Source organism: Myodes glareolus, chromosome 9, assembly GCF_982192425.1.
Source record: "Myodes glareolus chromosome 9, mMyoGla1.1, whole genome shotgun sequence".
In the NCBI taxonomy this organism is placed as follows: domain Eukaryota; kingdom Metazoa; phylum Chordata; class Mammalia; order Rodentia; family Cricetidae; genus Myodes; species Myodes glareolus.
In genome coordinates, this window is record NC_142034.1 from 35,708,343 (window position 1) to 35,722,589 (window position 14,247).

General features: G+C 47.4%; 1 protein-coding gene across 3 annotated transcripts in view; it reads left to right on the plus strand.

The window, feature by feature from the left end:
* Ypel2 (yippee like 2) overlaps positions 1-13,238 on the plus strand; it is a 56,636-nt gene extending 43,398 nt beyond the window's left edge. For 2 of the 3 annotated variants that reach the window (XM_048446783.3, XM_048446784.3), the window contains 3 exons: positions 4,628-4,671; positions 5,948-6,056; positions 8,799-13,238. In XM_048446783.3, the coding sequence (XP_048302740.1) occupies positions 4,628-4,671; positions 5,948-6,056; positions 8,799-8,888 (243 nt within the window). In that variant the 3' untranslated portion in view covers positions 8,889-13,238. Of the gene's footprint in view, positions 1-4,627; positions 4,672-5,947; positions 6,057-8,798 lie in introns of those variants that run through there. The other variant, XR_015003738.2, reaches the window with a different exon arrangement.
* The last annotated feature ends 1,009 nt before the right edge of the window (positions 13,239-14,247 follow it).

Consider the following 14,247-nt stretch of genomic DNA (forward strand, 5'->3'; position numbering starts at 1 on the left):
TTAAATGTGTGCGCCCGGCAGCTTCCCTCTCTTAACTGCCCTTTGAAATAGGCATGATTTTCATTTATAGATGAAAATGAGAGCCGAGAGAGGTGCGAATGAGAGCAGGTGAGGGAGTGTCATGGTCAGGACTGGAACCCAGGACTTCTGGAGTGACGAGCTCCTCCTACCTTACACAGAGGAGCAAGTGCTCAGTCTATTGCAAGAGGCTGCGCCTGCTCCCCACATCGCTGCCTTCTGCTACCCCCACCCCTAATGCTCCAGTGTTCACTCTTTTTGAGGCAGGGTCTTGCATGTGACCCAGGCTGGCCTCCCTGCATTCCTCCCGCCTCTGCCTCCCAAGAGTTTGGGTGGCAGGCATGTGCCACCACACCCAGCTTCAGCAGTTCCCTCCTTGAAAAAGGAGTTCCTGCCTTCCAGACTTCCAACAGGGCCAGAATTGAGCGGTTTTGGCCCTTTCTGTGTCTTTTAGCTGCCTGAAAGGGCTGGGCCCACCACTGGTAGTGTACTTTGAAGGACAGAAGAAAAGTTTTGTATGCCTTAAACAAAACGCAACAGAACAAAGCCTTTGGTGCCGGCCTGCACCCCAGCCTTGGTTGACACACAGCATGGAAAAGAACTGCTTTGTTGCCTGGCAGTAATGACAGCAAACAAATGTGTCTGACAGTCTGGCATCTCCTGGTCTCGGTTCTATTTGCCTTGTTTTAATTGCTTCCTTAGCTCCCTTTAGCTTCCCCACCTTTGGTACCACCCTCACCCAAGGGAACACCAGGCTGTGCCAGGTTGTGCTGGGCTGGGCTGGGCCAGCCCTATGGAATACAGTGACCCAGCCAGGCTATTCTTGTCTGTGTCTATTTGCAAGAAGCCCGTTGTTCTCCCTGTCTGTTTTTCTCATCATAAATGTTGGGTTGGCAGGGTCCCCAGGGTGGTGGAAGCCACAGTGGAAGAGCGTCCAGACTTCCGCCTCAGAAAATGCAGCTGGCTCAGTGAGTGCCAGGCTGGGGAGACAGTGGCAGATTCTGCTTCTTAGAGCGTACCTGAAGACGTATTCCCACCACAACAGCCCTGCTGGGTCCAGCACCCTTGGCAGGGCCTGGACTTCTGCCAGCATACTCTTACCAAACAGGCCTGGAGGATCTGTCCTGGCATACCTGTGAGCCACCTTTGAGCCCAGGGAGATTGTTTTCTTTGCCTTGCATCCTACCTCACAGCCCCTGCTCTCTAGGAATTTTAATCTGTGTCAGGCTCCAAGTAGTTACTTCTGGGCAATGCCCTGTAGCAGATGGGCGTTCCCAGTGCAGCGCTCTTTTGGCAAAATGCTTGAGCCTAAGTTTACTGTACATATTCATGGGTGCCATGATTGCACTGCTATAAAGTGTATATGGGGGGAACTCTTTCTATGGGGCCTGGAGAGATGGCTCAGCGGTGAAGAGCACTGGCTGCTCGTCAGAGGTCCTGAGTTCAATTCCCAGCACCCTCGTGGCAGTGAGCACACTATCCAATTCTTTCTTCTGGTGTGCAGATAAATCACCCATGTACCTCAGATGCATAAGTGCATAAGTAGAGCCTTTTCTTTCTTTCTTTTTTTTTTTTTGTTTTTTAGTTTTTTTGCTTTTGTTTTTTTCGAGACAGGGTTTCTCTGTGTAACAGCCCTGGCTGTCCAGGAACAAGTTCTGTAGACCAGGCTGGCCTCGAACTCCGAGCTAACCTGCCTCTGCCTCCTGAGTGCTGGGATTAAAGGTGTATGCTACCACCACCCAGCAACATGGATGAGCTAGAGGCTGGAGAGATGGCCCCATGGCTAAGAGCTTTTGCTGCTCTTACAGAGGACCTGGGTTCAGTTCCCAGCACCCACATCAGACGGCTCACAACCGTCTATAACTCTAGCTCCAGGAGGTCCACACTCTCTTTCCTGTCCTCTGGGCATCAATTACATACATTTCATAAATAAAATATACCCTAAGAATTTGTTTTAAATAATTCTGAGTAAAAGAGGCCAAACAAAAAAATCTTACACGATGTATGAGTGACAGAAAGCATTGACTTCCTGCAGAGCCATTATTGAGAAAGGGATGCAGAGGAGAGACTCAAGGAAATCCTGAGGCACGATGTATAGTCCGTGATCTGTCCTTTGTGTCTGTCTCAGTATTGTCACCCTGGCTAACCTGGGACACTCTTAGGTAGACCAGGTTAACCTCAACTAACAGAAATTGAGGCAGGGTGTGGTGCCATGTGTCTTTAACTCTAGAATTCTACAATCCTAGAGAAAATGCACATCTGCCCATAATCAGACTGTTTACAGACAGATGCCAAGTGATGTTCTGAGATCATAGAGTATATCCGCTTTTGGTAACTGGTTGTTTGAGAAGAAAGGGAGGTGAGATGGTGGGGTTAACACCAATGAGTTTCATATAAAAATGTAATGTGTGGTGCATGCTTTTAGTCCCAGGCAGAGGTCGGCCATCCTCGTATATATAGTGAGTTCCAGGGCAGCCAGGGACTGGCCTCACTATGTGTATGAGGGTTGTGGTGTGTGTGTGTGTGTGTGTGTGTGTGTGTGTGTGTGTGAGAGAGAGAGAGAGAGAGAGAGAGAGAGAGAGAGAGAGAGAGAGAGAGATATCCTGGCTCAAAAAAAAACAAAACTGGGTTTCTGAAATGCTACTTATAAATCAATGCCACCAGGCTGGTGATTATCCTTCATCTTGGTTGTGGTGATCGCTTCACAGGCATATAAATATCAGAACACATGAATTCATGCACCCCAATAGTATTAGAGGCAGTTCACTGGAATAGTATTTAATATCTGCTGACTGAACTGGATGTAATGGCTCATACCCATGATCCTATCAGCTCTGGAGGCTGAAGTAGGATTACTGGGAGTTCAAGGCCAGCCTGGCCTACATCGTGAGACTCTTCAAAATAAAATCAGCAATCATGGGAACTGGAGAGGTGGCTCAGTGGTTAAGAGCACTGACTGTTCTTCCTGATTCAGGGTTCAATTCCCAGCATCCGCATGGCAGCTCACAACTGTCTGTAACTCCAGTTCCAGGGAACCTGACACCCATGGCACAACACCAATGCACATAAAATAAAAATAAATAAATCAGCAATCACTATGTGCCAGATTCACACGCTGTTCTGGGGGTTCAGAGAGACTTGAAGATGTGGGTCGTGCCCTCTGAAACTCACAGCATAGTTGAAGCTAAATCCAGATGCAGAGAAGGCAGAAAGCGCGTGAACTAGGAAGCCCGAGCACAGGTGTTGGTGGCGCATCTTCCTGAGCGGGTCAGAGAACCAGTTGGGCTGGACTGTTTGTGTCTAGGCTGTCACCAGGACCTCCGGGTTCAGTATTTGAGGCCACAATACCCAGAGCAGCGTCGCTGTGCCTAGGAGGTCTTTGGCGATGTTTCAGGAGACTTGGTTCGGGTGTGGGCAACAGCTGGGGAGCATCTGCTTGCTCCTTGAGCTGCACCTGGGCAGGAAGGCGTCCAGCTATCCAGCTGTTCCAATGGCCGCTTCACCACAGGAATGCTGCCTTTCTCTATGGCCAAAGACACCAACTTCCAAAGACCCGTACTTTGACAAAATGACTGTCTCAGGCACAGTGAGCTGAACCCTGCTGGCTCTTCTCGTCATCTATCAACTAGGTGCCCCAGATTTCTTCAGAGTTCCTTGTTTCCTTGTCTGTTTTTATACTTTTTTTCCAGGCTGACTAGGAAGTTAAATTCGGATACAATTGTCATACCACATATTAAAAATGCAAGCAGCAATACAGAACATGGCTGGCTCATGTCAGCCAGGCAGCTCAGTGAAACTAGAGATGGGAAACACGGGCAAGGCTTGTGCTAATGAAAGTAGATGCCGGATTGCATGGCAAGCTCTGGCTCCTTTCTGCCCCATCCCTGGTCACTCTACCACTAGACATCCAGAGGGCAGACCCAGCTAGAGGTTGAAATGCTGCGACTTCTGCAGGGTGAGCATCTGAGACCTAGAGACCAAGCCACTTCCACACCAGTACTGGAGCCCTAGACTCCTGCTCAGGTCCCGAATCGCTGGGGCAGGTGGAAATGACCAGCCCCAGGTGCGTGATGAGAACAGTTCTTGTGCCTGACTCTGAGTAAGAAGAGGGCAGACTGTTGCCCCCAGCTTTCTATGCCAAGCTGCTGTGTGAAGCGATGGCTGACACAGATGGCTGACATCAACTCAAACTGGGAATGGTGGTGTGGATTAATCCTCTCAGTGAATTTGCTGTCAGGCAGTGTCAAGAACAGAGGGGTATTTAGTTACCCAGAGTTCTGCTGTTGTTAAATAAAGATCATGTTTCTCAATGTGCCCCATGGTAGCGCTGGTATTCGAGGCTGCACCACCATGCCAACCTGGGTGCTTAACCTGTACCCTGGTCCCTCATCTCACCTGAGCTGGTAAATTAGCCCCCATGCGGGCTGGCTTGATCTGTGTTGAACTGTTTGTTCTGCCTTCACCTTCTCCCCTATTCCCTCTGCCAGCTAGACTCTGCACTCTGCCAATTCCCTTTTGCAGGGAAGGTCAGCCTTGTGATTGGGGTTTTTTCCCAGATGGGCATAGGAGACTTGGATGTCTAACAATTGATTGTTTTCTTGTGTTTCAGTCGTTCCAGGGAAGTCAAGGACGAGCATACCTCTTTAACTCAGTGTGAGTGTCTCTGAATGGAGCATCTGCTTATTGGGTGAAATCCTTGAGGGGCGGGGAAAGTACTCCTCAGTGATTGGGCCATGATCTCTGCCTTCTCAATATTAATAAGACTCCTAGGGCATTGGCTAGTAGTCAGTGTCTGTCAGGTACCTTAGGTGAAATTTTGTTGTCTGCCCTCCAACGATAAAGTACTCACTGCAGTGCCCAGCACTGGGTCTTCCCACAAGGAAAACACTGGGGCTTCTGTCGAATCTTCAGCACGGAGGTCAGCCAGACCTGAGATTCATGATTGGGGGAGAGAGGAGGGGAGACTAGAACCTGTGGAAGGCTTCATCCCTTCTGCTGAGGATGTCTACAAAGCCCATTGTCAACCATGGACACACGAGTCATAGCCTCTGACTGGAATAGGAAGGCAAAGCTCACAGACACTTGTAGCACAGCATGAAACAGGTGTCTTGTGAAGGAGCCGAGCTTGTTTGGTAGTCTAGCCTCTCCCCCCACCCCTCCGCCCTTATGCTAAGACTATAAAACACATGGGCTTGCTTACCAGCTTAGGCATCATCAACTTTTTAGTTTTTTGAGACAGGGTTTCTCTGTAGCTTTGGAACCTGTCCTGGAACTAGGTCTTGTAGACCAGGGTAGCCTTGAACTCACAGAGATCCGCCTGCCTCTGCCCCCAAGTGCTGGGATTAAAGGCATGTGCCACCACTGCTCAGCCCTCTGGAACAGCCTTCTGGAACCTTTTAAGGAGCTGTCTCAAGGCTGTGAACCTTACTGTACAGTTGCCAGATTAGGGGAGAAGAGCTGACTGGGTAGGTGAAGGCAATGCTGCCCAAAAGCCTGACGGCATGAGTCAGATCCCTGAAAATCTGTATTGTAGATGAGAACCCACTCCCGAAGTTGTCCTGGCCTCCACATGCACCTTAGCATACATGTGTCCCCCCAACAAATTAATGTTATACAGTTTTTCCTTTGGTTACAAGATTATAAATCTGTGTCAGAAAAATTTAATCCCTAAGCAAACTGTCATCCAAGGCTGTTTTGGTAAGCTTGCAGAATTTAATCTTGCAGATCTAGTATTTATTCCCTCTGAGATATTTCCACATGGCTACCTTTGAGGAGATGTTTTCATTTCCGCTCTAGACCACTTTCTTCTCAGTGCTGGCTTCCCTGGGAGCAGTCTTGTCTAGTCAGTTTTTGCCAGAAGCTCAGTTTGAATGACGAATGGTTGTTTACCCATGACTAACTGCCCGCTCTCTTTCTGTCTTTGGCGTAGAGTTAATGTGGGCTGTGGGCCTGCAGAAGAGCGGGTGTTGCTAACAGGCCTCCATGCGGTTGCAGACATCTACTGTGAAAACTGCAAAACCACTTTGGGCTGGAAATACGTAAGTACAAAACGGGCCTGGGTGGAAGGGGACTGAAGTGGTAGATAGCAAAGGGCCTCCTTTCTGAGGGCTGTTTTCTTCCACAGGCTTCCCTCAGGCCTTGACAAGTAGCTGACTCCTCTAAGCTCAGTCCTTCACCTGTTCTGGGAACACCATTGTTGGTGCGCATGTATACAATTATAACAGGACTTAGTAGCATCTGACTGGGCACCGTGTGTGGGGATGTGTTATGTAACAACAGCAGTAAGATGTCTCAGCAGAGTGCTTGCCCACAAGCATGAGGACTTGAGTTCTGATCCCCAGCACTCATGGAAAAAAATAAGTTGGGTGCAGTAACATGTTTGTAATCCCAGAGCTCGGTAGTTATAAACAGGAGAGAGAGTACTTGGGTCTTGCTGGCCAGCTAATCTAGCCAATTGGTGAGCTTCAGGTTCAGTGGGAGACTGTCTCAACAAAGCAACTGAGGAAGACACGTGCCATTAACCTGTGGCTAACACTCACAGCCAGGCATAAAGGAAAAAAATTATAGGCAAATGCTTCCACAGCCTCCCTCTGAGCATTGGAATGAGGTTCAAACCCGGATCTGTCTCTTAGGTGACTTTATGGCCTCCTTCTCTGCTTTTTAAGTGCTAATGAATACAGTACCCCCTGGGCATGGTAGGTGGTGGCAGAAGGATCTTAGCCAGCCTTGCTGAGGAACTAATGGAAGCTCTAAAAGTATTGACGTTTATTGTGGGGAAATAAGTTATGAGCAATGGGACCGTGGAGGCAGTGGTGTTAGGTCTTGCGAAGGACCAGACTGGCCTGCAACTTGGGTCCTTTCTTCAGCCTGCCACGAGCTAGAATTACAAGCATGGACCACCTTGCGGTCCCAGTCGTGATGCTGATCATCTAGGGACACAATTATTCTGCTTTCCCTCTGTCTTGTGACTACATTCTCCTGCTTCCCCTCTTGCTCCTCACTTCATAGAACAGTTCTCTGGTCAGCAAGATAACTAAAGCCCAGGGGTTCTGAAACACTGACAGGGTTTGGTTTCCTACTGACGGCTGAGACTCAGGCAGAAGAGACAATTGTCCACTTCCCTATGCCTCAGATTCCCTGAGTTTCGGCTCCAGGGACCAATGTTCTCAGTCCTTTATCCTTCACCTGGGCAAGATGGCTTTCTGTGGGGCTCACTGTGGAGCAGGGATGGGATGGGGTGGGGACAGGCTCTGTACTGGGGTTAATGTAGCTTCCGTCATCACCTTGGAGCACAGCGGGGAAAGAGGCACACACTTGGTTCATCTAATATGGAAACAACAAGAAAAGGAAACAGGACCAGGCTGGCCTCATACTACTTGTTTCTCTTGCCATCCAAGCCGAACAAGTACATTTTATGATTATAACCAAGGCTGGAGAGATGGCTCAGTGGTTAGGTGCTGCTTTTACAGATCCCAGATGATAGCTCACCACTGCTTGTAACTCCAGCAAAATACCAATGCACATACAATAAAAATATCATTTTTAAACCTTCATTTAAAAAAAGATTATAACCGGGCTTCCCTGTGTTCCTAGAAACTAGTGGAAATAATACAGAAACTTTAGATACATCTGTAGGACAGACCTCTAGTAAGCTTCAGAAATCTGGGTTACCTAAGGAGCTCACGAGTGTGAGTGTGTGTGTGTGTGTGTGTGTGTGTGTGTGTGTGTGTGTGTATGCGCGTGTGAGGTTGCGACAGGGAATACTACCTGGCCTGGAACTCACAGAGAACCGACCTGCCTCTGCTGCCCAAGAGCTGGGATTGCAGGCTTTGTTTTTTTAGGTTTTGAGACAGGATTTGTCTATTACATCGTTCTGACTGTCCTAAAACTTGATATATAGGCCAGGCTGGCCTCAAACTCCAAAGATCCACCTGCCTCTGCCTCCCGTGTGCTGGGATCAGAGATGTGCACAGTCTTGCCAATCCTGGTTTTATCTTTTACGATCTTCACATGAAGCCAACTCTAGTCTTCCCTGCCTTCCACGTGAAGGCAACTCCTTGTCCTCAACTCAGCTTCCAAATTGACTTTCAGATTCAACAGCTGCACTTCATCGATTCACGTTAGCCTGTTAGCTGGCTTTTAATCTTCTAGTGATATAGCAGTGCAGAAACATGAACATCTCAGGGCTGGAGAGGTGGCTCAGAGGTTGAGAACACTGGTTGCTCTTCCAGAGGTCCTGAGTTCAATTCCCAGCACCCACATGGTGGTCCACAACTGTCTATAATGAGATCTGGTGTCCTGGTATACAGGCGTACATGCAGGTAGAACACTGTATACAAAACAAATAAATAAAATCTTTAAAAAACAATCATGAACATCTCTGCTTTCCTTAACATTTGCATAACAGTCAATAGAAACTGAACGGGAATGTTGTGTGCTTTGGGAAATATGGATTACTGTGGATAGAAATAAGGGAAGAAGCTGGGAAGGTGGTGGCACAGCAGGCAAAGGCACAACAGGTGAAAGAACTTACCAAGATGGTGGCATTGAAGCAGAGGTTTAAGAGAAGAGCCAAAGAAATACTGAGGCAGCCCAGGTGTTCCCTCCGTCGTGCTGTTAAGTGCAGGAACTCAGAATGCGTGTGTGCTAGCATCTTCAGTAGACCTGACTTTTGCTGTCCTGGTGCCTCTCACCAGCAACATCCCTGCTTCTGTGCCTCAGAAGCCTTCTTCTGTTTGCCTTTGATGACTCAGTGTTCTTTCTCTTCCTCTGTTTTATAGGAACATGCTTTTGAAAGCAGTCAGAAATATAAAGAAGGCAAATACATCATTGAACTAGCACACATGATCAAGGACAATGGCTGGGACTGACCCGACAGCGTCCGTCTGCTCCAGCATCCACACGAATGCCATCCAATTGAACATTCTACCCAACCGTGAGAGAGTGACTGAACACTTGGTTCCATCCATTTAGGGGCCTTGCCATCAGGGGGCATACTCCTACCCTGACGCCATCTTTTTCGGTGACTGGCCTCTGAATCGCTGTCTCTCTGTCTCTTTGCTTTGTATCTGTTTGTGAGTTGATCTTGGCTTCTCTGTTCCAGTGTTGGCTGAAAACAAAATGACAAACAGAACAGATCCTTGGCTGTGTGGGGCCGTGTGGTGGCGTCCACCTTGAACAGGGCCCCCAGCCCATATGAGAGCTGCCCAATGGCCTCTTCAGAGTAGTGGCACCTGGGCACGGGGAAGAGCAAAGATGAACCTGAGAGTCCTGGGGTTGGGGAAGGGGCAGGAGGGTAGAGGTAGAACAAAGCTGTGCTACTCTTGGGGACCTGGCTTGAAATAATTGACTCTTTCTAAAGGACAAAGAGAAAAAATACCTCATGGCTATGTTCTCTCTGACAACAGACTTCTGTCCTAATATCAAATGTTGCCAGGATAGCACATTAACACAAGAAATGGCCCTGATTCTTGCTGACAGGGCAAGACCCTGGCATTCTGGGCCGTGGAATGTCCTTCTAGTGTGGGTGGGGGGTAGGTTAAGCCCAAATGGGTTTTAGTGACTCTGATGCCTCCCGCCCCCACCCCACCTGTGGGCAATCACCTTCTTGGTTTCCTTCACTGTCGCAGGCGAAGGGAGAGATGCAAGATGCAAATATTCCATTTAGCCAGCAGCACCCTGAAATCCATAGTGGAGGAAAGCCAGGGAGCACGGGTCGCAGCCTGGGAACTCCTGATAACAAGCAGGAAAAATAAAAATTGGTAACTAGTCAGCAGTTCTATGGGAACAGTGCAATGAGAGAGGTTCTGGGAGGAACAGTTTAGGTTTGAGCCAGTCCGGGCTCAGTACATCTTTCCTCGGTGTGCAGTAGCTTCCATGGGATTAGCAACTCTTTGTGCATAGTGTTTCTGGTTTGCTTTTTTTCTCCAGTTCCATCATAACCTAGGAAGCAAAATAGACCTGAATGTCTTATGTGGGGAGAGTAATCTTTTGACAGTGTGGTCCTGCCGTGGGGAGGACTCATAGGTTCACTATTGCCCCCTCACCCATCACCCCACCCAAGGTTTGCATTAGCGATGGGGGAAAATTCCCTGTAAGTCTCCAGAGACGATAAGGAACTTACTGCTTTGAATCAACACTGAATGTTTTACAGCAGTTCAGCTATTATGTGGCACATGGCTGAAACTCATTTGAATTAATTTCATTTCTTAGGCAGAAAATAATGTTAAAATACACACATAGTAGATAATTCTCAACACATTGTTCTCCAACTAGGCTGGACCTACAGGAAAAGTCACTTCTTAAAAAAAGGCTAATAAAAGAGTTCATGGGAATAAGAATCTGTAAAACTGGCTAACTCAGACTAAAGCAGCCGACCCGGGGCATTTTCCAAATCTCATCTTCAACAGAACTAAATTCCCAGCAGGAGAGCTGTGGTTCCCTGGCTTTGTCCCCTGTGTCCTGATCTGGGAATGAAAGAACTGAGACTTGGCCCTGCCCTGTTCTGCTGGTGGTGACGGCCAGGTGGCAGAGAGCTGGTCAGCTTTGTTTAATAGCAGATGCTCATCTTGTGGGACCCAAGGATTCCTAGAAACAGGATTTCGTTCAAGTCTCCGCATACAGAGCCTTGGAACATTAGCTCCGCCTCCCCCCCCCCCACCACCACCCTGAACTGCAGGACGGACTGAAGCCCCAGAAGGACTAAGTTTTGCTTCCTGAAAACCACTCGGTGGCTCCCAGGCTCAAGTTCTCAGCGACACACATTTTCCCACTTTCACATTCCTAAACTGTCTTGCTGGCTCCAGAGTCACTCGTTGTTGCGTCCACCCCCCAATCCTGCCCGAGGGAAATGGCCTTCATTTAAGGATTTGATTACACACACCCTTTGCTCAGGGAATATCCCAGCTCTACTACAAGTTCTTTTCCTTCTTTTTTTAATGGAGGGTGGGAGTTAAACCTAGGTGGATGGTTTTTCTCTAAAACTAAAATTAGTGAGGCGTAGAACTTGGATATGTGATGCCCTGCATTCTCAGGGGTCAGAGAAGGAGACCAGTGTCCACTGTTTTTCCTAGGTGGGGTCCTTGATCATCTTGGACCAGAGCAAGCTCCAGTAGAAGCCTCGTTCTGGATTTTTCTTGAACTGCTATCTGTTGAGCATCGGGTGGGTGTCTGGCACTATACTTGGTGCCGAAGGGGAGTAGTAGCATGTCGGTTTTTCCATAGCTACTTTGGGGGTGGGACCAAAACCCATTAGGATTCTCTTTGTGGCAGTGACACCAGAAGTGCTTCTTATGCCCTTCGCTCCATCTGTGGCTTGTCTGCCTAACACATAGCAGTACGACCCTCTCCTCTCCATCTGTGGCTTGTCTGCCTAACACTTAGCTAAGCTGAGCAAGGGAGACAAGTGTGCTCCAAGCCTCGGTCAGTTCCTTTTTTTTCCTCACCAAATTATTGACTCAGCATAACCAAAGACCTCATCCATTCACCCCACATAGGTTCAGGGAATTGGAGTTAATTGGGTGACCTTGGGCAGGGGTGGGTGAACAGAGAAGAGAGAAAGGGAAGGGCCTTCTGTACCTCAGCCGCCAGCTGCCTTCGTTTTGAACTGAAGACCAGCTGACCAGCTCTCATTCCATCTCCCCGTGCCACTGAAAGGTAATAGGGCCGTGGCCACCGTGGGGTACATTCACCCCCTCCCCCATATTTCCCTAGGCTGCTAATGGGTGAATCAACATGAGTCAAGGGTAGCCAAGCTTGATGCCCGCAGGCTCTCAGCTGGGCCTGGCTGAGTACCGCCCCAGCACCTAGACAGATCATGTAGATAAAGTGAATCTTTGCTAGTAGATCAATGTGTACTAAAGCGGTGTCCCCTTTATAATAAGGTTTTCAAGTCTCTTGTGAAATATACTTTTGTAAATAATATTTAATTTTTTAAATAATATATTTGGTGCTGTATTCTCAGATCCCTGGGAGCACGTTTGTTTTCAGTTCTATGACTTCCTCTGTGTTTCTTGAAGTACATTTTAAGGGAAAGAGTAATCACCAAGATTTTTTTTTTAAGATTTGTCACTTTAACTTGGATTGAGGCTTTAAAACTTTTTTTTGCATTTTTGTGTTTGCGTTTTCCCCAGTGGAACAGACTGTAGTAAATTACCAGGTTGTGAACTGATACTTTCTTACCCTGTCTTGGCTAGAAAAGAAACAAGTTTCAGTAGTAACAACTTGGAAGTAATTGCTGTAGTTGGGAGAACTTCTGAGAAATTGGAATCGTGTGTGTGTGTGTGTGTGTGTGTGTGTGTGTGTGTGTGTGTGTGTGTGTTTCCTTTTCTACTGAGGACACTATATGAATTACAGTTTACACCTTGGGCACGTAGTTTCCCTGTCTGGTTTCCATGTCTGAGTGGACCAACAGCATGGAGCAGGATTTTCTCCGTGAGGTGGTGTGCGCTCTGCATCTAGAGCCGGCAAAGCAAACCTGTAAGATGAAGTCGAAGTCAGGTCCATGCTTCTGAGACGTGAACAGATCAGTCACACATCCCAGGGCTCTGCTTGTTCTAGAAGCCAGGTCATATTAAATGTTAACTGGTTCAGGCTAAAAGGACATTGATAACACGATAGCTTTCCTTTCCTTTTCTTTCCTTTCCTTTTTCTTTTTTTTTTTTTTAAGGTCAGATTGCTTCAGGTCTAGGCAGAGGCTGGCAAATCAAATTTTGAACATAACTTTTGTATTTTAAAAAAAATCTGCCTCAATGGAAAATAGTTCTGTGAGTGGGAAAGGTTGTTTTTAAAATCGTGTTTGATTTCTAAAATTACTATACAGTAATGAAATGTACCAGAATAAAAGATCAAGCCAAGAAAGACATTATTGTCTCCAAGGTTCGCTCTGCCCGGTGTTTTACAATGTTTTGGTGAAGACGGGAGTCGGTCCGCTTTCCCAGTCTGCAGAGACTTGTATACCACAGGTTTGTCTGTCTGTCTGTTTACAAACTATTGTTGGGTTTCAAATTGTTTTTGCTTCTCGTTTTCGGTTGTCCTTGGTGGCATCTTTTTCCGCAGGGCACTTTGCTCCAATAACAAAGGCGATTGTTTTTTGAGTGATTCGTCTTCACCTCCTTTCGGTATCTGTACATAATGACTCAGTATTAGTGAGAAGTTGCATTGTTTGTCGTTTCCGATCTGTGTTGGTGCTCATTTGAGAAAATAAAGTTTTCAAATATTAACTCTGGGGCCGAACGCATCTGTTTTCATTGACACGTGTATTAGCTTGACATCTGACACTTACACTGCGGGGTCATCTGGGTCATCTGTCTGTCACTGGTCACAGGCCTGTTAGCTGAGTCCATAAAGGGCATTTCTTTAAGGACAACAAGCCTGTTCATGAGCGAATCTCAGGTCTCCTGTTCATCTCCTTTCAGCTGGCTTTAGCTATCAGAAGTGCGGACTAAGCTTTCTCCAGTTATCTATGCCATGATCCACCTTCTGAAAGCTTTTCTGACGGAAGATTGCGTTAAAGGCGTGGGGGTGGGGGTTAACAATGGGAGATGAATTTTCAATCACAATATGTGAAAAAAAAATAATAAAAAATATTTTTTTCCAAACAAGGTCTCTCTGTGTAACAGCCCTTACCTGTCCTGGAACTAGCTCTGTAGACCAGGCTGGCCTCGAACTCACAGAGATCTGCCTGCCTCTGCCTCCTGAGACTGAGATTAGGCGTGTGCCACCATTGTCTGGCCTAATCAAATCTTGTTCAGGTATTAAATTGAGATTACAAACCCGAGAATTCTGTCTCTGTGATAAGTCAGCTGTGTATGTTTTCCAAGCACACAATCTTGAATAACCAGTCACTTGTAAGTTCCTACGTGTACGTATGTGTAAGGCCCTACGTGTACTTATATGTGTAAGGCCCTACGTGTACTTATGTGCCGGTGCTTATTTTACTCTACATTTAAACCCAAGGCTTCATGCGTGCAAGGCTAGGCAGGGACTCTCCCAGCTAGGTCCCCACCCATGCTCTGTATTTTAAGCTTCTTCGGAGGGATGGGCATGGTGGCACACCCCTTTAGTTCCAACACTCAGGAAGCAGAGGCAGGTGGTTCTGAGTTTGAGGCAACCTGGTTTACAGAGCAAGTTCCAAGACAGCCAGGGCCACACCGAGAAAATATGTGTATGTGTATGTAAAACAAAGCCCCAAGCTTGCTTCCCATAAGTGTCCAGCTATCTTCTCCAGGC